The 27,121-nt window shown below is 46.7% G+C and overlaps 1 protein-coding gene across 2 annotated transcripts in view; it reads right to left on the bottom strand.

Annotated features, from left to right (window-relative positions):
• The window catches only part of LOC127056474 (gamma-aminobutyric acid receptor subunit beta-4), a 116,989-nt gene that overhangs the window by 41,155 nt on the left and 48,713 nt on the right, over positions 1-27,121 (bottom strand). For both annotated transcript variants that reach the window (XM_050964351.1, XM_050964350.1), the window contains exons 4-5: positions 13,551-13,771; positions 3,576-3,658 (exon numbers count right to left, since the gene is read on the bottom strand). In XM_050964351.1, coding sequence (XP_050820308.1) covers positions 3,576-3,658; positions 13,551-13,771 — 304 coding nt within the window. The remainder of the gene's footprint in view (positions 1-3,575; positions 3,659-13,550; positions 13,772-27,121) is intronic.

Below are 27,121 nucleotides of genomic sequence, written 5' to 3'. Positions count from 1 at the left end.
TGACCATGCTCCTGCTCCCACTAAAGTCACTGGTAAAACTGCCATTGGCTAAAGGACAGAGTCAGGTCATAATCCCACACAGACTCATAGTGTTTAAGGCCAAAAGGGACCATTAGATCATCTGGTCCAAGCTCCTGTATATAACATAACATAAAATTCCATCCATTGACCCCTTTCTTGAGCCCAGTACCTTGTGTTTGTTTGGCTAAAGCATCTCTGTCAGAGAGGCAGCCAGTCTTGATTTGAAGGCATCAAGAAATGGAGAATCCACTACTTCCCTTGGGAGTTTCTTCCAATGGTGAATCCCCCTCACTGTTAAAAAATTGGGCTTAATTTCTAAATTGAATTTGTCTGGCTTCAGCTTCCAGCCATGGGCTCTTGTCCTGCCTTTCTCCATTAGGTTAAAGAGGCCAGTATTTTCTCCTCATCAAGATACTTATACACCATAATCAAGTCAGCTCTTAATCTTCTTTTTGATAAGCTAAACAGATCAAGCTCTTTAAGTCTCTCTCTGTAAGGCACTTTCTCCAGCTCTTGAATAATTTCTATGACTCTTTTCTGCATCCACTCCACTTTAATCATGTACACCAGACCTGGATGCAGTATTGTAGTATTAGTGTCACCAGCACCACGTACAGGTAAAAATCCTTTCCCTACTCACTCTCTATCCCCATGTTCAGACATCCAAAGATCACATTAGCCTTTTTTGCCTCAGCATTGCACTGGGAGCTGGTGTTCAGTTGCTTTCCCACTATGACCCTTTTCAATCCTCTCCAGGGTACAGTCCCCCATTGGGTAGGTCTGGCCTACATTCCTTGTTCCTAAATGCATACTTATGCATTTGGCAGGATTAATACACATGTTGTTTGTATGGGCCCAGCTTACCAAGCAATCCGCATTGCTTCATCCTTATCATTTAACATCCTGACACCCTTTGTGTCACCCACAAATTTTATCAGCAGCTATTTTATATTTCCTCCAAGATCATTGATGAAAATGTCAAATAGTGTTGGACCTAGTGCTGATTCCTGAGGAACTCTACTAGAAATCCCCTCATTCAGTGATGATTGCCCATCGACAACTACTTTTTGAGATCTGTCAGTTAGCCAGTGTTTGTCTATTTAACATGTGCTCTGTGGATACCATATAGTGCTACTTCTTTTTAATCAGAATATCGAGTGGTACTGAGTCAAATGCCATACAAAAGTCTAAGTATATTACATTTAACTACCAAACTTGTAATCTGTCAAAGAATGAAATCAGGTTGCTTTGACTGTTTTCCATGAAACCACTTTAACTGCATTAGTTATATTCCTATTATTTATTGGTTGAATACCAGATCAGCTTTTCCATTACTCTGCCCAGGTTTGATGCCAGGCTAACTGGCTTATAGTAAGTGGCACAGCAGTAAGGAGGGCACGTGGAGAAGAAGCTACCTTTCAGGATGCAAGCTCTAAGCTCACAAGGTTATGAATATGTAGCCTCATCTCTTTATGACAAACTCTATTGTGAGTCTTATATGACATCCTTCCCCTCCTCCAGCTTGATCTTCCCACACCATTTGGGTACTAATCATCTAGGTACACCTCACTCGGGGCTTGCCTAGACATACAGCGTGCAGCATGCTGGAGGGAAATCTACCACACACTAACTGTCTGTGTGGTCAATGATGAAGTGCTCTGAAAGTTCCATAGTGGATTTTGATCTACTCCCATTTAAACGGGGATAGGTCAATGCGTACTAAGGAACTTCTAGTGCATGACATCAGGATCCACATGGACAGTTAGCACGCTGCAGGCTACTGTGGGGTAGATTTCTATCCCAGCCTGACGCAGACTAACTATTCGTCTAGATGAGCCCTTACTCAGTTCCCTGCCATTTCAGAGGCCTCAGGCATTGGTGCACCTTGGTCCCTCCTGTTCCCTGCTTGTGGCACACAACACTTTAGTCTCCTCAGAGTTGTAATGCTTTGGCCTAATTCTGGTTGTTATTTGGTGTGGAGATGGCTGGTGGTGTTCAGTGGTCTGTGATATAGCAGAGGTCAGACTAGATCATCTAGGGTTCTCTTCTGGCTTTAAACTTTATGACTCTGCAACTGGCCTATATTATCATAGCCCTTGTTGTCTGGAGCAGAAGAGAGGAGCTAAAGGGGCTGCAGTTGCTGATGAGATTCAGGGCAGAACTATCAATCTGGCCCCCATGCCCAACAGAATCCACTGCAAAGATGTCTCATCACACTGCTGCTCCATGTAATTAGTCCAAGCCTCCTTAATTCCTCGTATCTGAGAACTGGCTCACTGCTGGAGTCACACAAACATCATCATACCATTTGTGTCCCAAATTTGACCTATCTTGCAATTGCCATAAGCTGATTTACCGGAGGAGAATGTCTTCTGGATTCTAACTGTCCACTGCTGTTTCATAAATCCATAACCCTGTCACTGTGAGAGGGGTGTTTTGGTGGGTTTTGATTAAAAAACATTTAGGTAGGACCACAACAAAATAAATAAATAAATAAATAACCAATGCTTCTATTCCAAAGCTGTGCTGCTGACACCATTGGCAATGCTGGCACACAAATGAGAAAGGAAACAAAATGGAGCTGTGCTAGTTTCAGACACGCCAAATATGTAAAAGACAAAAGCATTAAGGAAATAAACCCTCCTCTGCATGGGTCTTTTACATACTGCAAGGAAACATAGCTCTGATGCTAACAAATTAGCTTGAGAGTGTCCCACTAAAAACACAATCACAAGATGGGGAGCTGTGGGCAATTCTCTGCCTTCTGTTTTCTTGGTTCTACTGTAAACTACGCTCAATATACTAAGAGACACCAGCTATGACATGTCATTACTGCCTCCATCAGGACCTAATTTACATTCCATTATGCACCATGCTAAGCGCTGCAATTTGCCCTAACCAAATCAAAACTATTGCTGGAACTCATGAAGCATTACGGCACATGAAGCATTACGAAGGCAACATGGACATTGCAGACTGTGGACATAGTGGGGACATTCCATATGAAAAAGGAAAAACTCCAGACACTTCATCTTCACTATTGTGAGAGTTGTGGCTTTGGACCATTCCTGTAGGATGCTGTGGTGCATTTTCATCTCTTCCCTCCTGCAAATATTCAGTAGGCCGAAAATGCTGCTGGTGAAATAGCAGCTTCTAAAACCCTTGCCACAGTGAGTAAGATTTTCAATCTCACCCTGATGCTGGTGCCCTGGTATCCTTTTTCCTGACTCTCCATTGTTGGGGGTTCACCTGAGTGGTTCCCACCCTTCGAAAAGGGAGACCGAGAAGCCAAGCCAGACTCTTCCATATGCCCCAACCCAGCCACAACAGAGACAAATGAGTGTGGAAGTCACAGCACCCAGTCAGGGGAGAGTGCATGTACTGCACCAGTGGGGAAAGACAGAGAAGAATGGCAGATCCCCAGCAGCAATCAGTGGAAAACAATACAGACTGGAAGGGGAAACAACATGCAGGGACCCCTTGCTTTCCCTCCTCTTATGACATGTGCAATGCTAGTCCTAGGGGAGGCAGGGGAAGGCACGAGGCATACGCACAGCTCTCAATTTCTAGCGTGCAGTTCTGCTGGTCCAGAGGGTATCTCCTTAGATCCATCATGCAAGCAGCTGTGGTGGTGATTCTGAAAAGGAAAAAAATATATTAAAGGAAGACATGAAAGTCAGGCAGCATGAGGGGCTGCTGTTTCTATGGTAACCAGGGAGAGCCATGGTGGGGAGGGAAGTATGTGGGGAGGGGGAACTGAATGAAGCTCACCCTCAACTGCATGGCTTAAGTCTTTCGTGACTCACGTCAGCCAGGCTGCATCTTTATTAAAGAAGCGGGGAGGGCGCGCGGTTTCCTCTGTATATACATGAGAGAGAGACAAAGACACTGAGAGGGGCAGGGCTTTCAAAATGAGGGAGGAAGAGAAACATTTCTATCTGTGAAAGAGAGAGAGAGGACACCCATGCCTATAAAAGAGGACGTGCGTTGATTAAATTGCTCTGCATTGGGGCATAAGGGAGAATAATTTATCTGATTATTTGTCTATTCAGCCAGCCAGCCAGCCAGCCAGCCTCTCCCAGTCACCATGACATTTGTCTATCACCACCCCTACCCCTCCATCTAATCTATCTTTCTATCACTGAATCTGATTATCCAAATCTCACTTCTTTGAACCTCCTTTTCTAATGAATTGCATGTCTCCTTTTCTATCAACTCCCAATTATGTCAACATATTGGGCATAGCACAAATGGGTTGGGTTGCAATAGATATGTGTGCATGTGTGTGTATTCACACACACACACACACACACACACATATCTCACACAGCTCTGATGCGGGGGTGTGAGAGTGCGTGGATGGGGCTGTGCACGTTTGTATGCGATGTGTTGTGTGTGTGTGGGGGGGGTGAATGTGGAGATATGTGCCTTTATGTTTGTGGAGAGTGGGACTGCATGTGTCATGTGTGAAAGAGGGGAAGCAGCAGGTGAAAGAAAGACTGGTGGGGGGAGGTGTTCACTCTGCTGCACTGCCTCCTTTGCATGTGGCTGCCATGCGCGTTGGATGGCAGAGGGGCAGCTGAGGGGGGACAGAGCAAATCACTGTCTGGTTACCCAGCCTGGCAACACAGCACTGTCCTCATAGTGTGCTGCCCCTCAGGCATGCTGGTTATGCTCCCCCTCACTTGACTACCCAATCTCCTTTGAATGCAATCTCCCTTCTGTGCAATGTGTGTGTGTGTAGCGGAGGTGAGGGGGAAGGGTTGGTCCCCTCACACCCCTTTCAATTAACCATCTGGAAGGCATTAATCAAGCAACACATATTTTTGGATGCAGGCATAAGCAGTGAACTGTTAACAGCGAAGCTTTGTTATCTTCTGAGCCCTGTGGCCTGGGAAGTGGAGAGAGGAAGGGAGAGAAAGAAAGGGTGATAAAGAATGAGGAGATAGAGAGCCAGAAAGAATGAGAGTCAGATCAAGCAAAAGAATCAGTGAGGAAGGAAGAGATAGAAAGCCAGGGTGTATGTGGGGGGGTACACAGAGATAAAGCGGGGGGAAGGGGGCAGAGAAAAGAAATGGAGAGAAAGCACTCAGCTGAGCCAGAGACCACTCAGAGTGAGAGAGCGCATCGCTGAGCAGCTGTCTCTTTAAGAAATCTTGTGTGCTAAATTTATCTCTCTGCTGTCTGTGAAGACTGTTTGTAGGAGATGAAGCCTTGAGGAGAGCCTTTGCCACTGCCTGCCATGCTATAAATAGATCTGGAGAGACGGAGGGAATTTATATATATCCTCACGGGGTCTAGATACAACATTGTAACTGCCCTTTGTCAGAGGAAAGGGCCAGGGTGGGAAGGAAAAATTAACCTGTTAATCTGAATGCTGCACACAGCAGAGGGGGAAAATAAGCTGCCTAAAACTGATCACAAATGACTGTGTATTTCATTTATTGCTTTAGCAGCAGTCAAACTTTGCTCCTCCAACAGGAGAGGCAATGCCCGTCCCATCCCTTCTCAGCAGTCTCGCTATGGTCAGGAGACACCTCAGAGGTGCAGAGATGAGATTTCCATGGGGCATCCATCCCTACTGAAGACAGACCTTGGAGTCAGCACAGCGGCTAATGCAGGCATGTGCCAGGACCGATGAGTTGGAAATGTGCATGACTCATCCCCTATGCCGCACATGGAATATACTGTACATATTATGCCACACCTGTGGGAAATAGCATCTACAAATGCATTCTCCAATTTTCGCCAAAGTGTGAGATGCAAAAATGTATTAAATGAACATTTTCTACCCCATTTGTGGGACACTGTGGGCTAAAACTTTCCCAGAGCCTCTGTCCTAACTTTGCCGAACCAAGGACTATTGGGGAGGGCTGCCCTGATTTTCAAGTGACCCTCTGGTCTCCCAGCAGGACTCTGCTGTCACCTGCAGTGCTGGCTTCAGATCCAGAGCACGACACAGTATGCTGTGGATGTTACACTCCAAAGGTCAATTCCATTCTAGGCGTAAATCTGGGTTTACTACAATTTACAGCAGCGTAGCTAAGAGCAGGATATGGCTCCTTGCATTTTGGAGCAAATACAACCACCAGTTAGGGATGATCATTATTGTGCAATAAACAGGATTGAGACATATTGGCCCCAGAGAATTAGATAAATTGCCCCCTTCCTCTCCTTAAACTACAGCCCACTGGCTGGCCAGCACCGTGTGCCATGCATGCCTGGTTACATGCCCTCCTCCCTTTGCATGTTATGATGTTACCCACGGGATAGAATGGGGGCATGTGGAGGGATGAACCTGCCCCAGAAGCTGGTGATGATCCTGCTGCTTTTTGAACATTCACATGCTGGGATCCCCTCTATCTGTATCACCTGGACTCCAAGAATTCTGCCTTACCCCTCTTCTGGATTAAAGTTGGTAATGGCACGGAGAAAGGTGAGGGTCAACAACAGCTGCCTTCGTGCCTCAGATATGGCATGGATGAGACTGGCCATGTGCCCTCTGCTGCCCAGAGACAATGAGGGCAAGTGGTTGAACTCCACCCCTGGAAGTGTGTTGATGCTGTTAGGGCCTGTTTGGCAGCCCGTGGTCTCTGCTTAGGTGGTTACATAGGTAGCTCATTTGGCTCAATCCTCCATTTTGCTGGCTCTATTGTGTGGCACGTTCAAGGAACTGTAGGGCTGACATGCCTTATTTGGCAGCGACTGAAAGCCATGACCATCAACCAGCTTGTCAGTGACAGAAGCTGGTAGGACTCAGTCTAGCTGGTGCCTACATCACAAAAACTAGAGCTGCCAACATGGTCCAGAGCAGCTCTGGGGCATGTCAGTGAAGGGATTGCTCCATCACTGACCATGTCATACCTGCTCTGTGCATAAAGCCTATTAGTCTCCAAGGTGATCAGTCCAGCATCTATCACATGCACTATGGTGACTATTAAAATGGTATATCCAACAGCACATGTAACAAATCCACATGGGAAGATAGATATATCTGTTCATTATATAATATGGACTGTTGGATGGCTGACCCTTATTAGGAGAGCAATCAAGAAGGAGGGGATGGAAGAAGGAGAAAATGGGAAGAGGGACACGAGAGATGAGAGAGCGAGGAATGACAGGGGAGGTTGGAGGAGAGATGAGACAACAAAGCAGATGATAAAGCACAGGAGGCAAATGTGGGAGAGAAGACAGAAACCGAGGGGGATCCAGAGAGGCAGTGAGGGGAAGGAGATGGGAGAGGGATGGCAGGAGAAGAATGAGAGGTTAAAAGACAGAAAGTAGGCGGAGCGAAGTCTCCTTCTGTGAGAAGGGAGAGGAAGAAACAGAACAAACTATGCCATGGTAAACAGCTACAGACAGACCGTACTGCCTCCAGGAGGAAAACAAAAGAGAAATGGAGAGAATGGCGGGGGGGAGATGGGGGGGGAGGACAAAAGAGAAGGATGTCACATTCTCTTTGACATTAGAATTAGACATCGGAATGATGCCAGATTGTATCATTTATTTATTTATTTATTTTTTAATTCAAAATTTGTCTGGTGTGAAATTTTCTCTCTTTTAGATGGGAATTTGTAGAGACATTGCCAATCAGAGGGATTAACTCACCAGCCTCTGGCACGCAGCGTTCAGTGTAATGGCCTGATTTTGTGGCCTCTCACTGACCACAAACGCTGGCTAGCTCCCTGCAGCTTGGACACAATCACCTCTACTACCCTTGCCCCACCCCACTTTCCTTGAAATCATAATCTCTTCCCCCCACATCCCTCCCAAAGAGGATTTTGCCCTTCCATGTGACTCATTTCTGCTCAGCTCTGACAGGCAGAAGAAGTCACACAGAGCTGCTATTTCTGGTGAACAAGACAGCTTTCATTTGGTGGGAGACGGAGACTAGGACAACTCTGGAAATCTTTTTAAAGGAGGAATCTAGCCCAGGACTACACAAAGTACTTTGGATAAAAATCTGTGGCTGATCATATGTCCCCACTTCCCTCTAGGGGATGGAAACAGAGCTGACTGTGTGTCATAGACACCATACTGCTAGCAGCTAATGGGGATTCTCCTTCAGCACAAGTAGTAGAGGCATGTGCCTTGGCAGTTGCCATCATGAAGCTCTGAGTAGTCGTGAAATGCCAGGATGAGGCAGCAGTGAAGTTCTGAGTTGGCTCCTGATTTGTTACAACATGAATGGATCCCAAACACTGTTCTCATAAGATGTGCAGCCTGATCAGAGGTCTGGACACAGTTGTGAGAAGCATCTTACCTACTGGGAAGCATCAAATGGAACTGTTAGGGGTTTTCCCATTGCTGACGTAGGCAGAGAATTATTAGGCTGTGTGTATGTGAAGGGGTGTGAAGATCCAATTCAATCTCTTAATACTTCTGCTTATCATCATGAGTTAAGAGGAACCAGGGGGCTTCATCCTGCCTCACCTTGCTCGTAGCTCTGGCAAGACTCCTGAATCTTAACGCATCTCATGCTAGGGACTCCATTCTCCCAAGACAATCTGTCTTTTCCCCCTGCCTAAGGGTTCCAGCTCAGACACAATACCAGCCATTTTGTTTCCTTCTCTGATCCTCCTCATTGCTGTTTGTTTATTAATGGCTTCTTCTGTCTTATGTAGAGTGATTACATAAGATCGCAGACACGGAGGGAAAGAGCTCAGAGCTGCTATTAAAAACCTGCCATATTCAAGTCTCTGTCTGTGCTGGGCCCATGCTGCGAAGCCTGTAGATCAGTTCCAGCATTCTCGGGCACCTGGTCCTGACAACTGCCCCAGCTGGACCTGCTTTTGGATTTGGATTTCCCTTCAGCCTGCTTTTTCCTAGTTGTCTGTCTCACTTATTATCCCTGGGCCTTGTGCTCCTCCCTTGATGACAGCAGCTCCCTCTATCAAACTTCTCCATTCAATTCATTCAAGTCCTTTCTGGCCTCTCATCATCCATCTGCCCTCAGTCCCTTCATCAAAGGGGCCAGGGGAAGAACACTCATCAGCTGGCACAGTAAAGTGGCAAAGCACGTCATCAAAACTTCCATTGCCTTCAAAAGAAATAGGAGCAGACTCTTAATGTGGTGTGTGTGTGTTTGCACACGCGTGAGCACAGGGGGGAATTTCCCTCCTTTGAGGTCTTCTCAAATAGAATGAAGTCCCTCTCCTCCTAAATTTTCCTCATCACTGGAAAGCCCGACACCGTGACACCATGAACTCTGCCTTATCTTCAGAAAGTCCGTCCATGGTTGTGAATGAGAGAGGGGAACACTGTACACAATTGCCAGGTTCTGCAAGTGAGTGGAGATGGAGCCAGCTCTTGGTTTGCTAATATATTTCAGTGTATGAAGTAGGTAGGTACTGGTACAAATCCTAAAACACATACAGTCGATACCAAGAAAAAAATCATGTTTTGTCTCAAACTAGGGGTTGGGACCCTTCAGGGGGTCGTGAGGTTATTACATCGGGAGTCACGAGGTGTCAGCCTCCACCCCAAACCCCGCTTTGCCTTCAGCATTTATAATGGTGTTAAATATATTTAAGAGTGTTTTTAATTTATAAGAGGGGGTCGCACTTGGAGGCTTGCTATGTGAAAGGGGTCACTAGTAGAGAAGTTTGAGAGCCACTGATTTAAATTCTTCCAAGAAGCCAAAAAAGACAAAGTCCATCAAGGCAAAGACTCCAGAAGTGAAGGAAAGTGAGCAGGGGCCAGCTCAGAACTGAAACGGCACGGGGTCAGTGAGCCATGAGGGCACCAACCCCACAACTCTGAGCAGCACAGAGTGAGTTCACCTCAGAGGGTTATGTCTGCACTGCAGCTGGGCATGAACATCCTCGCCCAGGCAGAATGAGTCACACTAGTAGGCCTCGACTAGCATGTTAAAAATAGCAGTATGAACTTTGCATCTCCGGTGGAGACTCAGGCTAGCCAGTCCAGCTCAGACCCAGGGGGTCAGGTCAGCTGGTGCCCGAGCCACAATGTCCACACTGCTGTTTTTAGCACACTAGCTCGAGCCCCGCTTGTATGCGTCTGTCTGTCCAGGCTGACAAACTCACTTCCTGCAGCAGTGTAGACGTGCCCATTTGGACTCCTACTGACTTTAATGGGGACTTATAGAGGCAAAATTATTAATTACTCAATGAGAAAAATCTCAAACATTTAACCTTTCAAAGTCTCTCAGAAAAATATGCTGGCAAACATCACTTTCTGCCTGGCAGTGAACACAACTTCTGAAGACCTTGAATGGTTTACAAATTCTTGGTGAATTCCTGTTCTTCCCTTACTATGGTGCTGCAGCAAGTTAAGACAAGCTGCTATTCGTGGCTGGAGTGCACAGCCCCAAACCCTTCAGCCAAAAAGCTGAAAGAGTTTGTTTTCTACTCAGCCTCTTTGTTCCATTACAAAGTTGCCACATGACCAGCAACCACTTCTCAGGATTGAGGGACGTTACAGGGATCTGGAAATGGAATAGCAAGGGGGTGATGCAGATCAGGATTGAGGTGAGTTGACAAAATTGTGGGGGAGAAAGCAAGTTTTAAATCCTTGGAGTGCGAGAGACCTAGACTGAAGTCCACTGACAGCACTGTGTAGTGCCTGGGACTGGACTAGCCCAAGGTCAAATGTAGGGACTAAGGAGCGTTGTCAGAGCTACTGTATATGGTGAAAAGTAGCTTATATAGTACTGACCTTCACAATGCCCAGCATGAAGATGCAGTTGCTATTCAGCACTTGTGGCTTGATTAAACTTCTGTTTTGTTTATGGTATTTTTCTGGTATCTCTCACTCTTTCGTTGAGGGAACCAAAGTTTAACCAATGATCTTGAACCCCAAGGGCAAGGGCCTTTTTCACAGTAGCTCATAAAGGGTCTGACATTTGCAGGAGATCTGCCCCAGGTTCCAGCCATGTTATTTTGGCTTTTTCCTTTTCCATGGAACCATGGGTATTAGAGATGCCATCCCCATGTCTCTTCCTGCACCACAACTCCCCAGGCTCCTCGCCCCGGAGCTCTGGGTTACCCTCCCTACATATTTGCATTTTTTACTATAAATGGAATCAGGTCTGGTTATTTCCTGCCCTGGTGTATGACTCCTCCAGGATTCCTGGCACTATAGATTAGAGGTCCCATTTGTTTATGGTCCTCCAACTAGCTCTCAGTCCAAGCCAATACGAATTAGTTGTGGAGTAATCTTTCATCAGATGTTGTGTATCAAACACATCCCCAAGATGAAGCAATATTACATCTGCTGCATTCCCTTCATCCACTTATCTGCTAATTCTATCAAAAACAAGCATATGTACTTCTCCCCAACAGAGGGACTGTCTTAACAGAGCAAAGGGGAAGAAGAAAAAGGCCTCATTTGTCCATGAAAACAAATTACTCAAAGCTCGATCTTGTTCTCATTGATGTTAACAGCAAAGTACCCATTGACTTCAGTGGGGCCTAAATGGACCCTAGGGGCTCTATCCTGCAAGGTGCTGAGCTTCTGGCCCTGGTACAGCAAAGTACTTAAGTGTGTGCTTAAAGCCCTTGATTTGTAACTTTCTGAATGCCCCTGCATTTCCAACATCACAGTCTGTTGCAAAGAAAATGACTGAGATGCCACAGCAAGAGGGAGTAGCTTCACTGCAAGATCAACTTGAAGGAGAGGATGGGACTGGAAGGAAGGTGGCATGTGAAGAAACAAACATTGCTATGGTACTAGTAAAAAAGACCAGAAAAACTATGAAAAACACAAGACAGAAACAAAAATCACCTTGCTTAGCACTGTATCAATTTTCTCCACTCTGGAAGCTCAGTTTGAAAGACTTCCCTTTCAGTGAAACTCTCACATGCTACAGAACCCAATAGATCTGGCATCAAAATACAGAAAGGACCTGATGTTCAGAAGAAATCTGCGATTTTGCTCCTATGTTTTTGCAGATGCATATAACTGAGGGTGCAGTTTTGTGGATCTAAATAATTGCAAGCATAACACTTCAGTATTTAGCTGCCCAACTGCACTTGCCGGTCAGGTGTCCACATACTACTTAATGTGCTAGAAATTATTTGTCACCGCAAAATTGCACCTTGCAGTTATTGATGTCAGCAAAAACACAGGTGCAAAATGAAAGGCCCCTGAGAAAATGTTGCCTCAAACCTCTGTGCACACGATGGAAGGACTTTTTAAAGTGTCTCTCAGAAGACTGCAGTTTCATCACATTAAGACGTCTGGCCTGCAATGAACATCGGATACTTCCACTGAATGCAACAGGACTTGCAGACTCTGAATCTCTCATGACTTTTGTGATGGGTTCCATTGTGCTCAGCCATCAAGGGAGCAGACTCCAAGCAACCCACCAGACAGTGTTTTATTTAAACACAGATCTTAACAGGAGCCTGTAGGTAACAGGGGCAAATACCTCAGTCATCCTCTTCCTCCTTAGCCCAAATACCAGGCCCCTTGTCTCACCCCTGAAGATGGCCTGTCCAGGGTAGTTCTGAGCTCTTTTCAGCTGCAGCCCCAGCAGTTAAGTAGAAAGGAATCATTGTAGAATGTATGAAATGGAAATTCCCCCAAAACATGCAGCATCAAAGGAGCTGGTTCTGTGTATGGTAAAGATTGGTGCAGTTCATTCCAAATGGAGATATCTCCTTCCCCTTTGCTGGGCTGGGAAGTAAGTCCAGTGCAGCTCTCTCATTTATTTGTGACTGTTGGCGGCAGGTCTAAGAGCTGTGTGTAAACTTGGGCACTATTTCCTTGCTAAATATCAAACTTTCTAACCCCAACCATCCTGGCACTAGTGTCAGCCAGAAAAGAAAAAGCTGCAAGAAGTTATTTATTTTATACTGGGGAAAGTATATATTTATACTGTCTCATATAACTTGATCTGATTTGGTTCAAACTTTCCATCAATATTCACCTCTGGGCAGAAAGGAGACCTGGAAAATTTCATCTCTATTACCCAAACTTGCAGAAAGTTATAATTAACGTATTATTGAAATACTGAGCTGTTAGATAGTGCTTTTTATCAGTAGAACTCAAATAACTTTGCAGAGGAGGTGGGTATCATTATCCTCATTTGACAGATGGGGAAACTGAGGCACAGGACAGGGATGTGACTTGCCTCAGGTCACCCATCAGGCTAACGGCAGACCTGTGAATAAGACCCTGCTCTCCTGAGTCCCATCCCAGTGCTCTATCTTCTAGGCCACACTAGGCCCTTTTGAAAGGGGCATTTCAAATGGAAACATTATGCAACTTGAACTATAGCAACCTGAAACAGTATGCAACCTCAGTTACTCCTCTGCCCCTAATACTGGTCTACTCCAGTTCAGGGATCACTTTGCCCACCATTGAAATGCAACCACTTCTGGTGTGAAATGCGATATTGGACCACTTAGAAGTGAGCAACTCTTGTGCAAGTCTTTCTTGGCCTGGCTATGCTTTCTTCAAAGATGGATTTTGAGAGATGGTCTGTGTATGGCCAGAGAGTTGGATGATAGGACAGCAATGTCATTCATGAGCATGCAAGTAATGAAAACTCCTCCCACGCTTACCTCAAGCCATACAGCACTGTCCCATCTGGATGGAGCCGAATCATGCGGTTCTTCACTGTCACCCCATGCAGGAAGGACTTCTTGTCATTCAGGAAATAGGTGTCAGGAAGCCACAACTGGTCAGCCACCCGGTTGTCCAGGGTCAGGTTCAGAGGAAGGTCACTGTACGCTAGGCGTTTGTCCCGCCAGCTCTGCTGGAAATACATGGTGATGGTGTAGTCCTGAGAGAGAAAACACACAGCCATCAGGCTGTCCCATGGGAGACACCTTGGTCCCTTGTCTCACTCCTGCTGCCACTGAGATGCCTGACATGTCTCCAAAGCTTTTGCACCCAGGGGTCTGCATTCCCCACATGGTGTGTTATAGGAACTGTGCCTTCTTTTGGAAAAGTAAAGCTACAGGGCACTGGAGTGAGCTTTCTAAGGGGAGGAATTGGCTTGACCTGTCACTGATTCAATACTCAAAGGACAGAACTTGTTGCAGTTCAGCCACCTCTTTCCTGCTCCACATTCTGCCCACTGCTCCTTAACACCAGAGTCACAGTGTGGTGGCGTGTGTCTGAGATCAGGGAGACATACAAAGTTGGCTAAATTTTTTTGAATGGCAGCGGCTCCATCAGTAGAATTGGTCAGTAAGGTCCCGTGGGAGGAAAATCTAAGGGATAAAGGAGTTCAGGAGAGCTGGCAGTTTCTCAAAGAGACAACATTAAAGGCACAACTGCAAACTATTCTGATGTGAAGGAAAGATAGGAAGAATACTAAGAGGCCAATATGGCTCCATCAGGAGCTCTTTAATGACCTGAACATCCAAAAGGAATCCTACAAAAAGTAGAAATATGAAAGAATTGCTACGGAGACCAAAAGAACAGAACAAGCATATAGGGACAAAATCAGAAAGACTAAGGCACAAAATCAGTTACACCTGGCAATGGACACAAAAGGCAATAAGAAGAGATTCTTTAAATATATTAAGTATCAGAGGGGTAGCCGTGTTAGTCTGGATCTGTAAAAGCAGCAAAGAGTCCTGTGGCACCTTATAGCCGACCTGGGGGTCCATGAAATATTGTAAATCAAAATGGGGGTCCTCGGGGTGCTAACGTTTGAGAACCACTGTCCTAGGGTACTTAAGGAATTATCTGAAGCAATCTCGGAGCAGTCAGCAATTATCTTCAAGAACTCATGGAAGACAGGTAAGGTCCCAGATCATTGGAGAAGGGCAAACATAGTACCTATCTTTAAAAAGGGGAACAAAGGGACCCAGGGAATTATAGACCAGTCAGCCTAACTTCAATATCTGAAAAGATATTGTGACAAATTATTAAACAATCAGTTTGTAAGCATTTAGAGGACAACAGAGTTATAAGGAACAGCCAGCATGGATTTGTCAAGAACAAATCATGCCAAACCAATCTAATTTCCTTCTTTGACAGGGTTACTGGCATAGTGAATGAGAGGAAAGCAGTAGATGTTATATGTCTTGATTTTAGTAAGGCTTTTCACACAGTCCCACATGACAGTCTCATAAGCTAATTATGGAAATGTGGTCCAGATGAAATTACTATAAGGTGATGCACTTGTTGAAAGTCTGTACTCAAAGAGTAGTTATGAATGGTTTGCTGTCAGACTGGGAGAATGTATCAAGTGAGGTCTGACCGGGGTCAGTCCTGGGTCTGGTACTATTCAATATTTTCATTAATGACTTGGATAATGGAGTGGAGAGTATGCTTGTAAAATTTGCAGATGACACCAAGCTGGGAGGGGTTGCAAGCATTTTGGAGGACAGGATTAGAATCCAAAACAATCTTGAAAAATTAGAGAATGGGTCTGAAACCAACAAGATGAAATTCAATACAGACAAGTGCAAAGTACTTCACTTAAGAAGGAAAAATCAAATGCACAACTATAAAATGGGGAATAACTGGCAAGGTGGTAGTACTGCTGAAAAAGATCTGGCAGTTAGAGTGGATCTTAAACTCCATGAGTCAACAAGGTGATGGCATTTGAGAAAAAGGCTAATATTCTGGAGTATAATAACAGGAGTGTTGTAAGACATGGGAGGTAATTGTCCTGTTCTATTCAGCACTGGTGAGGCCTCAGTTGGAGTATTGTGTCCAGTTGTGGGTGCTGCACATTGGGAAAGAGGTGAACAACTTGGAGAGAGTCCAGAGGAGAGCAACAAAAATGATCATAGGTTTAGAAAACTTGATCTACGGGGATAAGTTTAAACAAAATTGGGCCTATTTAGTCTTGAAAAAAGAAGACTGGGTGGGGACCTGGCAACAGTCTCCAAATAAGTTAAGGGCTGTTTTAAAGAATCATAGAATATCAGGTTAGGAGGGACCTCTAGAGGTCATCTAGTCCAACCCCCTGCTCAGAGCATGACTAATCCCAAAACAGATTTTTGCTGCAGATCCCTATATGGACCCCTAAAGGACTAAGCTCATAACCATGGGTTTAGCAGGCGAATGCTCAAACCACTGAGCTCTTTCCCTATGGGGATGGTGATCCATTTTTCTCCATGTCCACTGAAGATAGGACAAAATGTAATGAGCTTAATTGACAACTAGGGAGATTTAGGTTAGATATTAGGAAAACTTTCTAATTATAAGGTTAGTTAAGTTCTGAAATAGGCTTCCAAAGGGAGGTTGTGGCATCTCTGTCATTGGAGGCTTTTGTGAAGGAGGTTGGACAAACACCTGTCAGGACTAGTCTAGGTTTATTTGGTCCAGCCTCAGTGCAGGGGGCTGGACTTGATGACTTCCCGAGGTCCCTTCCAGCCCTGCATTTCTGTGATTCTATGAAGACCCCAAAACTGTTGGGGATCAGGCTACAGTTTGTGTATACCCCAGATTCATTCATCAATCATATTAATGGTCATGTCTATGGCTCTCATCACCACAGTGTTGATGGAGTGCTGCCACATCAAGCTTCACCTGCCACCTTTAGTGGTTGGACCCCTAGAAGGGAATCTGTTCCAGGTTTGGGTGTATAATTATTATTACGTGTCTTGCAATAGCACATAAGGGCCCCAATCATGATCAAGGCCCCATTGTTCTGGATGCTGCACAAACAATTAGTAAGAGACAGTCCTTGCAGTGCTTACAATCAAAATAGACAAGATACACTTCGGGTAGAAAGGGAAACAGAGGCACAGATAGAAGTGACTTCGCCAAGGTCACCCGGTGGGTCAGTGGCAGAGCTAGGAATAGATGACGGGTCTCCTGACTCTCACTGCCCACTGGATCATAATTCTCTCTCTCTCTCTTATACAGCACTGCCTTTTAGCCACCAAAAAAGAGGAAATTATATGTATCGATATATACATAAACTTAAAGAAAATATATCCCGGGGTAAACCTGCATGAGGCAGGGAGGGGATTTCTGGCTGGCTCGGCCAATGTTTGTCGCAAAGAAGCAGGCAGTGGAAGCCACTTTCACTTCATTTATTCTTTTAAAAAGCAGAAGGATTGTTAAGGGAAGATGGTAACTTTCACCTCTAAGCCAGGGGTTTAAAGTCAGGCTAGCTTGGCAATGACTGAAAGCCATTACCCCTAGATTCACTATATGAAGTGAATTGGGGGCTCATTGAAGTTCTAAGGAAGCATGTCTTGAAAAGCACAATGAGAAGGAGACATTAACAGCCTTATGGCTTAGCAGAGAGGCTGACTATATAATGAGGCAGGGAGGCTGAGATCTTGTTCCCCATGGAGCTGACCTGTCTGTCAGGGTTGGGGCATGTTGACAGGATGGCGGGGAGTAGCTTGCACTGCCATCGCCCATGCTGCACTTGTTCTGGGGATTAGCAGAGGACTTTGCTCTCTAGGGCTGTCAGTCCAGCACTAAATCCAGCTAAGAGCCCAAAATAATGAAATGATCCCGCATGTGTAGCAAGCCCTCCTTGGGTGTCTGAAAATAGGCCAAATCTCAGCCAAGTGAATGGAGCTTGAATTTCCATGAGAAAACATCAAGACAGGGCAAATGGGGGGGCTTGATTACTGTGCAAATAATTGCTGCTAAATCCCTCAGCCCATTCCACCACGACTCTGTCACCTTATAAGAACAGCCCTAGATGGTAGGCATAGTAACTAGACAATGCCTATACAGAGCGGCTGTTTGCTCTTCCCAACCATCTTGCTTCAGCTTCAGAGCAGCCTGGAATGAGTGTTGTGATCTCATGACCCTCTGTGTGAGCAGCCTCCTCTCATCATCTTGTGAAATGCTGATTGGGCTGGAGGGGACAGGGTTTGGCTCATTCCATCTCGCTCTCAATTCAGGATTTTTTGCATCCTGCAATTCAGCTGCCCTTGTCAGGATACAAGATGGGTTTGTGAAAATTGGTTCTTTCTCCTGAAGCTTATATGGTGGTCAGCTTATCCGCAATGGTGCCATATTTAAGAAGCAAGGAGATTATGGTAGCCCAAGTTGCCATAACACTGATGATGGAGTGCTGGCACACCATTGCTTTCTCTTTACATGGAGAATATCTGTACAAACAGTCTTGATTCCTAATCTATTGCTCTGCTATGCAATGCTATGGAGTGGGTGGGGCTAAGACACATCAGAGAGTGGGGTGGAGCTATGATAAACTGAGTGGGTGTGGTTAAAGTAGGACAAGGAATGGGGTGGGGCTAAGGTAGGGGGTAGGCTACAGAGGTTGAACTGAAGTTTCAGAATAAATTACTGCTGGCAAAATTAATGGCTAAAAACCATTTCATAAATATGAAGTGCCCCATAAGTCACTGTAGGAAATCCCTATAAAGCAGTGAAGAGACGGTACAGGAGGCACCCTACCCTGTGGATTTGCACTTAGGGCAGCCAGACTCCTGCAGCTTCTGAGGGGGCAACCTCTCTCCTGAGGGATGTAGGAAGCCCAAGCTACCCCTGTGGTGGGGCTGCTTTGTGGAGCAGCTAGCTGAAGGGGACCCATGCTGGGAAGGTCAGGGAGGCATTCTGCCAGCCTCTCTCCTGCCAGACTTCAACTGCAGCTGTGAACACTCAGTGCCTCTAAAAACTAGGCTCATGTAGGGCACCCAAGAGCTGAGGTACCCATAACTACTAGACACTTGCAGGAAATTTAGGCCTAAGTGTGGCCGAAGGCCACAAAGCTGGGGTAGAACCCAGGCCTCCTGACCCTTAGTCCTGTGTTTTAATCAAAATCCACATACTGATACTGCTTTCTGACTTCACCCCTGAATGTGCCAGGAGTTTGGTTAACAAACAGGCTTTTTTAAGGATTGCTAAATTCCTCCCCCATCTCTCAGAATGCTCAGCAATATCTTCAGAGGGCCTTTCCCCAGGAACTCCACACACTTGCAATGAAACACCCCTCAACAGTCTGGCCCCGCATTCCACTGTAAGAGTGAAGGAGCAGAACAAATCAGCATGGTGCCCATTTTTATTATTATTGAACAATCGGTTCTGCTATTCCTCCCCAGTCATGGCAATGCTCCTCAGGTCACCAGCAGTACCTTCTGCTGTCCCAGTCCTAGAACCCCTCACTAGCTCTGCCAATACACCTCAGTTCTGACCCTGGCTTTCCTAGTCTGGGCTCCCCTCAGGACTCTGCACCTCAGCCCTTAAACAGAATACCCCTCTGTGATATACACTGAGTTCCAAAGAACTACATGGTGGACTAGTGAAGAGAATTCATAGACAGGTGATGCCCCAGAGCACCCCCTTGCGGCCTGGGACAGCCCGGAAGGCACCTGGCCTCAGTTTCCTTCTGAGTTCCAAGAATAAATAATTTACACCGCATCTTTAAGAACATTATTCCCCCATTATCAGTGCTAATTTATTCAGATTAACCATCTCCCCTTTTTAATTCAGGGTCTTTCCCAATCCATCTTCTTGGGCCTGTGCATTACCAGTCCTGGACTGTCAACTCTCCACTCAGATTCAAGGACTGCACAGCCTCCATCTTAGGGCTGTGAGGTTTGCTTTCAGCCCTGCCTTAAGAGCCTACAGACTCTGCCCTGAGGTTCAGAGGTTTCACAGCCTTCCTTCCTGGGAACGGAGAGTTTTCACTCCTGACCTTCCCAGCCTGCATGCTCTCTCAAGTCCAGGATTTCACAGTCCTCCTAGAAACTTTGCACATCAAACTCATTCATCCCTCCCTCCAGGCTTTTTCAACAGCTTCTCCTTGACTAAACTTGGAGCCTTCTCTTAAGTCACCAGCCCAGACACTAATCAGATTCTTGATTCTCCCCAGGTGGGTTTAATAACCTCAAACACCTGTCTGCATCAGCTGAGAGAGATGGGACCCTGGCCTCACTCAGTCTATAAGGCTCCTAGTCCCAGGCCCTTAAAGGAACAATATATTCCCCTTCCCCAACACTAACTGCTTCCCGAGACCATTTTCCTCTCTCCAAATGACTGCTCTAATTACTTTTCTATTCTTCATCTGCTTACCCTGGATACCTGGGGTAACTGCTCCCCCACACACACCCAAACTGATCTCCCCTGGCTTTAAAGGCCAGTACCCCATTAGAGGGCAAATGATCAGTATGGACCACAGTGAGAGTAAATAAAACTCATGGCTTTTGTGACCTGATCTAGGCTGGAATGAGAGGATCTGGGGGTTAAAACATAAGGTATTAACTTTCTGAATCAGCATGCTATTTCCCTACTGGTTTTACAAACCAGTCATCTAGCACTGGTGAGCTACAGAGAGCTTTCTGGGAAGTGGAAGAGCAAATATTCAAGCCAGTTCTTTCCCAGGTTCCCTGGCTGCTCCTGTGTGCTTCCTTTCCCTCCAACTCACAGCCAGACATTACTGTGCAATGCCATGAATCTGTATTTCTAGATAACCCCCATTATCTTTTACAAAGCACTGCAGTCCACCTAGTATTTAGTGCTTCTCATGGACTCTCCCCATCTCTGGCTCTCTTTCCCTGTCACTCCTCCTCTCTCTCTTTCTGTTCCCCCCAACCCCCTGCCCATCTCCTTCACTTTCTCCATTTTGATTTTTCTCTCTTCCTCCTCTTTCCCATACATCTTTCTCACTCCATTTCTCAGTATCTTCCTTTCCTCTCCTAGCCCAGTGCCAATCTCTGCTGAGTGATGTGTGTGATTGCTGGACAGAAGTGAAAGAGCCAGGCAGGCATTCAATAGTCAGAGGTCAGAGTTCTCTTCAGGAGAAAAGGTGACACTGACACTGACATATTAATGGGCTGCAGCTCCAAAGCACAGGGAGGGGAGACTTTGAGAACCAAGCGTGCTCTCTGGGAGCTGCTAACAGAGTGCAATGCACATAACAGGTACCTTATTATATCTGAAGGAGAGTGCACCAAACCAGAGCCCATGCCACCAGGGAAGGCACTGATAAGTTACCCTACAGCATGCAAGAGAGACTGTATCACAGAGGAAAGAAGCCATGCATGCCAATCATGTACTATGTTTGATAGATGCTGTATCCCACGGAGGAAGCAGGGACCCCATGAGCTCTATCCAGCACACTGTATCTTCCTAATATTAACAGATGATAGATGGATGACAAAATGTCCAGACATGGATGGATGCTAGAACTATAGGTATCGATCTGTTCAATGAGGGTTGCAAGGCTACAAACCTATTAGAAAAGATTACAGTGGAAGCCTCCCCTTCAGACATGGATAACATCATAACTGAGGGTGACACCATCCTTTCTGAGCAGAGTAACCAGACTGATTCAATGTGTGCAGTAATCCACAGGCTCTGGATTCCTGACTCCCTACACTGACATTCTCACAAGGCATCAAGTAGGGACCCCGCAGGGCATCAGTCAAGATCCCTGTGTTCTGGGGTTTATCCTCCAGCCATGCTGACATCATAGCTTCCCAAAGCTCCCACTCTGCACACTCTCACAAGTCAACGGGTCCCCCAGGCTATGAGTTGATTCCCAAGGGAATGGGCATCCCCAACAAAATGAACACCCACTGTCCTCTGTCAGTAGTCTCTGCAAAGAGGTGAGAGCCTGGGGACTGAACACACCTTGCACCCTTGGGCTGGTCTCCCCAGGTCAGCATTAGTGGGACAGTGTGCCCTACAGTCACCCTGCTGCCTGTGCTGGGCTGGTGCGGAGGATAAACAGAAGAGCTTGTAGCTATGGGGATGCTCGCAGTCTATGTGATTTTCTACAGCAGTGCAGCTCTCCGGCACTGCTATCCACAGCGGGAGCTGCGCTGCAGACACAGTGATGGGCATTTTGACCTCCTTGTTTTCAACCAGGTAGGAGGGCACAGTGGTACCCTCTCTATGCTGCAGCTACCCCACTGGTGGAAATGTGTCTGTACATTTCCTAGTACAGATGAGGTGGCTAGAGTTCTCAGTTCAGCACCTTTTCAGCAGCATGCATTCACTCAGGGCCAGGAGAGTCCACTGAGTTCTTACATGGGTATGTAGTGGGAGGTGAGGGTTGCATGGCCCAAACAATGGCGAGGCAGAATTCCGTTCTCTGGACTAACGAGGGGGGCAGAGGCTGATCCCTCCTCACTTCCTTGGGGCACACAGCACCCCAATGGGGATATGCCCTGATGAAGTACATTAACCATGAGCCTAATTACATGTCTGAGTCCCCTGAACTATACCTTAGTGCCTAGTCTCCATGCACAGTTACTCAACCTGCATGCTCAAATTCTGGGATTCTGCGGATGCAGCGGTTGTGTGTTTCTGTGGGTACTACCATTGCATTTCTGCTTTACCCTTTAAAACTTTGCCATCAGGGCCAAAGCCAGGTTCCACTGAAGCCTAGCATTTGTGTTACAGATGCCAGATGGTAGCAGGACATTGCGTGGGATTGCTACATGGCTTGTATTGTCTAGGATTACCTTGATTTGGGAGTGATCCCACACCCGGCTCATTTAACTCCCTGGGACACTATGCTCTTGCAAAGACACACACAGTTACATGAGCCGCAGCAGCCTGGCTCTAGCTAAACTTGGCTGCCATGGCTAGACTTGCTGTGACTTGTCTGTGCCTGGCATGCACGGTGCCCCAGCCCCACCACGTGGAACTGAAGTACTCCGTAGGCAACAGGCAGCTGAGGGAACAGCTCCTTCTGGCCCAAGTGGGAGCAGCTGGGTTAAGTCTCACTCAGCTGGAAGACACTGGCACGTCTATCACAATAATGGGAGGAGAAGCATGTGTCCTGGGCTCTCTCTAGATAGGGGGCTTCCCTTCTCCAAATCCCCTGCCAGGGTCCCTTCACCTGGTTGCCATGGAAGAGATGTGGAGAGGCCATGTTGGCTGGCTGGTCTCTGGCTCTCCATCTATTGCTCTAGGTTTTTTTTTATTTATTGTCCCATTTTTTTCATCAAAGAGGCAGCCCTGGGAGCCCAGCTGCGTGACAGGCCCTGTTCAGTGCTGCGCCTCCCATTCACCCCCTCCTGGAGCAGACACAGCACCTGAGCCTGCTGGAAGGCTTTCCGAGCGTGACCGTCCTTTCAGGATCCCTTTGGGATCCCCTTACATTACTGCCATTCCCTCCACATCACTAAGCCACTGGCTCTTTCCAAGCTGCCAGCTCCAGTCTCCCTCTTCTCCCTCACCCCTCAGTCTCCGGTTTGGTGGAGGGTTTTTTTCCCTTCTCTCCCTTCCCCTCCTCCTTGCACATACAGAAGAAAGGTAAGAACACCCCAGGGGTCAGACAGCCATTCACATTCCAGAGCTGCTCCTCTCTGCTGAGGAATGCTGACTCAGGGTACGTCTACACTACAGGATTATTCCGATTTTACACAAACCGGTTTTGTAAAACAGATTGTATAAAGTCGAGTGCACACGGCCACACAAAGCACAATAATTTGGTGATGTGCGTCCATGTACCGAGGCTTGCTTCGATTTCTGGAGCGTTGCACTGTGGGTAGCTATCCCGTAGCTACCCCATAGTTCCTGCAGTTGCCCCCACCCATTGGAATTCTGGGCTGAGATCCCAATGCATGATGGTGGAAAAACAGTGTCGCAGGTGATTCTGGGTAAATGTCATCACTCATTCCTTCCTCCGTGAAAGCAATGGCAGACAATCATTTCGCACCCTTTTTCCCTGGATTGCCCTGGCAGACGCCATAGCATGGCAACCATGGAGCCCGTTTTGCCTTTTCTCACTGTCACCGTATGTGTACTGGATGCCGCTGACAGAGGTGGTACTGCAGCGCTACACAGCAGCATTCATTTGCCTTTGCAAGATAGCAGAGACGGTTACCAGTCGTTCTGTACCGTCTGCTGCTGTCCTGGGTGCTCCTGGCCGACCTTCGCTGAGGTCAGCCAGGGGCGCAAAGACAAAAATGGGAATGACTCCCTGGGTCATTCCCTCCTTTATGTTGTATCTAAAAATAGAGTCAGTCCTGCCTAGAATATGGGGCAAGTGTACTAGAGAACCAGTGTATCAGAGAACCAGAGAGCACAGCCGCTCCATGTCAGATCCTGCAGAAATGATAGCTGCATGCCATTCTAGGGAGTGTCCCTGCAACAACCTCATCCGTTGCTTCCCTCCTCCCCAAACCTTCTTGAGCTACCGTGGCAGTGTCCCCCCCCATTTGTGTGATGAAGTAATAAAGAATGCAGGATTAAGAAACACTGACTTTTTAGTGAGATAAAATGAGGGGGAGGCAGCCTCCAGCTGCTATGATATTCCAGGCAGTACAGAATCTTTTCTTTAGACATGAAGGGGGGGGGGAGGTTGATGGAGTTCAGCCCCCAGTTGCTATGATGAGGACAGTTACCAGCCATTCTGTACCATCTGCCGGGAATAACCAGGAGTCATTCGTATTTTTACCCAGGCGCCCCCGGCCGACCTCACCTGAGGCCAGCCAGGAGCACTCACGGGCTGATGACGGCTATCAGTCCTACTGCACTATTCCATCTGCCACCGGGGAAGAGAGGGGAGAGGATGCTGCTGTTCAGTGCCCCAGCACCATGTCTACCAGAAGCATGCGGTAGACGTACGGTGACATTGAAAAAAGTCAAGAAATGATTTTTTCCCTTTTCTTTCACGGGAAGGGAAGGGGGAGTAAATTGCCGAGATATACCCTGAACCACCCCAGACAATGTGTTTGAACCTACAGGCATTGGGAGCTCAGCCAAGAATGCAAATGCTTTTCGGAGACTGCAGGGACTGTGGGATAGCTGGAGTCCTCAGTCCCCCCTCCCTCCCTCCATGAGCGTCCATTTGATTCTTTGGCTTTCCGTTACGCTTGTCACAGAGCACTGTGCTGTGGACTCTGTATCATAGCCTGAAGACTTTTTTCAAATGCTTTGGCATTTCGTCTTCTGTAACGGAGCTCTGATAGAACAGATTTGTCTCCCCATACAGTGATCAGGTCCAGTATCTCCCATACGGCCCATGCTGGAGCTCTTTTTGGATTTGGGACTGCATCGCCACCCATGCTGATCAGAGCTCCATGCTGGGCAAACAGGAAATGAAATTCAAAAGTTCGCCGGGCTTTTCCTGTCTACCTGGCCAGTGCAGGTGGTTGGGTGGAGAGTTCTGGGCCTCTGCATAGACTCACACACAGAGCTCTCTCTCTTACCCACCCAGGCTGCATCCTCCTGGGACCCCTAAGTAAATTCCCTGAATTTCTGTGCTGTTGCCCCTGTGACATTTCCACATGGCTTACTTACCACCAGCTGGCCCACCCCAGAGTATGATGTATTTGTTTGCACTGCAATAGAGCCCCAAGGTCGCAACTGGGATCAGGGCCCCGCTGTGCTGGGTACGGCTCCAACTAATTCCTGACCTTAGGAGCGCACAGGACAGGATGCTACCTTGTGTTTGTGGCAATTTCTGTGTATTGACATTCTGTACAGGATTGGGATGGCCAGGAATACATTCCCATGATGAAAGAACACCACATCTATTTTTGCTCCCTGTGAACAAATGGGGAGAGTCCCTCCAGTCTGCGGGTGCTTCTCCCACTTCTTGCTGCCCATCTCAACCCCCCTGAAATCTCACTTTGCCCTCATGTCTAACACACCCAAAACAGATCATTCCCCACCTGCATGTTGCATCCAACATACATCATGTGTCCAAGGGCGGAGAGCTGTTCCATGAGGTGAGTTTGCTTAAATCCAGAGTCCAGGTTAATTCTAGTGACTGCAGTTCCCCGTCTGCTCTTTTCAGAGGGTCATCACTGAGAACTGATTCAAATCAGATGAATGGCAATACTTTTTCACGTCGTGTCCAATGAGCCTGTGAAACTCACTGCCACAAGATGTCATTGAGACCAATAGCTTATCAGGACTGAAAAAGAAATGGGCGTTTACATGGAGAATAAGAACATCCAGAGTTAGAACGGGAAATATTAAAACACTAACTAAGAATTTTGGGAGGGATATAAACCCTCCTGCTTCAGGGCACAAGCCCCAACCTTTAACTAAGGGATTTAGTAGGAAACATTCCATCTGGGCAGGCTATTCCAGACTTGCCTACTGCAGGGTTCCTTGTACCTTCCCCTGAATTAACAGGTACTGGCTATTGTGCATGTCAGGATATTGGACGAGATGGACTATTGGTCTAATACAGTCTGCCAATTCCTTTTTCCTATCAGTACAAGACCTCCACCACGATCCTTAACCATTGAGCTAAAGGAGTATCTGTATTAGCAGGGAGCTGTAGTAGACTCTTACCTTCTGAGGACCATCCACTAGAGGGGGATGAGTAGCATATGTTGAATCAGTGGATCAAATCTCCACTCAGAATACATTTCTGGTGCTGAGGATCTCTGCTGAGTCCATTTTTCTCCTCAAAATGACTCAGAGACCATTGATTCCTCTAGTTCCCTCTGGAGAGACAGTTATTCTCGGCCCCCTGTAGATGTTATATTTCACAAAGCACGAGGAAGCTACTGGGAGTGATAACTTTTTGGCAGAGAGAGAGAGTTCTTGCTGATGCACTGCTTGGGACATGAAGGACAAAGGACATTTTACAGCTTATCTGCCACTCCAGCTGTTCCACCTGATTCTATAGACTTTGCTAAAGCACCTCTCTTTTGAGGGGAAAGGGATCAAATAAAAATCCCATTCCATGTAAGCAAAGAACATTGCAGTGCTCTGAACCTGTGGTCATAAAGAACATCAAGGAAACTGCTACTTTGGAAGAAGAGAGAGAGAATGGAACGTCTCCTAGCTGCTGGGAAACTCAGCTGCCAATGAATGAGACTAATGAATGGCTTGTTGGCTTCAATGAGACACCAAATTTTGTTCCTGTCATTTCTGAGAGAGAATGTAAAGGACAAAATATTCCTCAGTTGGGTGTCGTGTTAATTCTTGTTTTTAAGAGAAGAGATGGGTTATATCTATAGCCAGCTGACTAGAGCAGGAACAAGTGATATGTACGAGAAGACACTGAGGGACAGAGGGAAAGTAAGAAAGTGGCAGTTTTTCTGTGAGTTTGCTAAACAAGGAATCCAGTTTAGCCCTCTTGATGTATTATTTGCTTCATTCCAGATACAATGAAGAAGAGGTTCTGGACTAGCCAAGTGCTTTCTGCCAGTGCTTACAGTGGTCTGAAAAAAAGTGGGCCTGAGAGTGGGGGGGAGCTGTCATGATCTGGGAGCAGCAACCTAGGACAATAATTAAAGTGCGCCCTACAGTGACCTGACTC

Source organism: Gopherus flavomarginatus, chromosome 8 (genome assembly GCF_025201925.1).
Source record: "Gopherus flavomarginatus isolate rGopFla2 chromosome 8, rGopFla2.mat.asm, whole genome shotgun sequence".
Taxonomy (NCBI): domain Eukaryota; kingdom Metazoa; phylum Chordata; order Testudines; family Testudinidae; genus Gopherus; species Gopherus flavomarginatus.
Note: the sequence above shows the minus strand (reverse complement) of the source record. Positions and strands in the feature narration are given on the sequence as shown.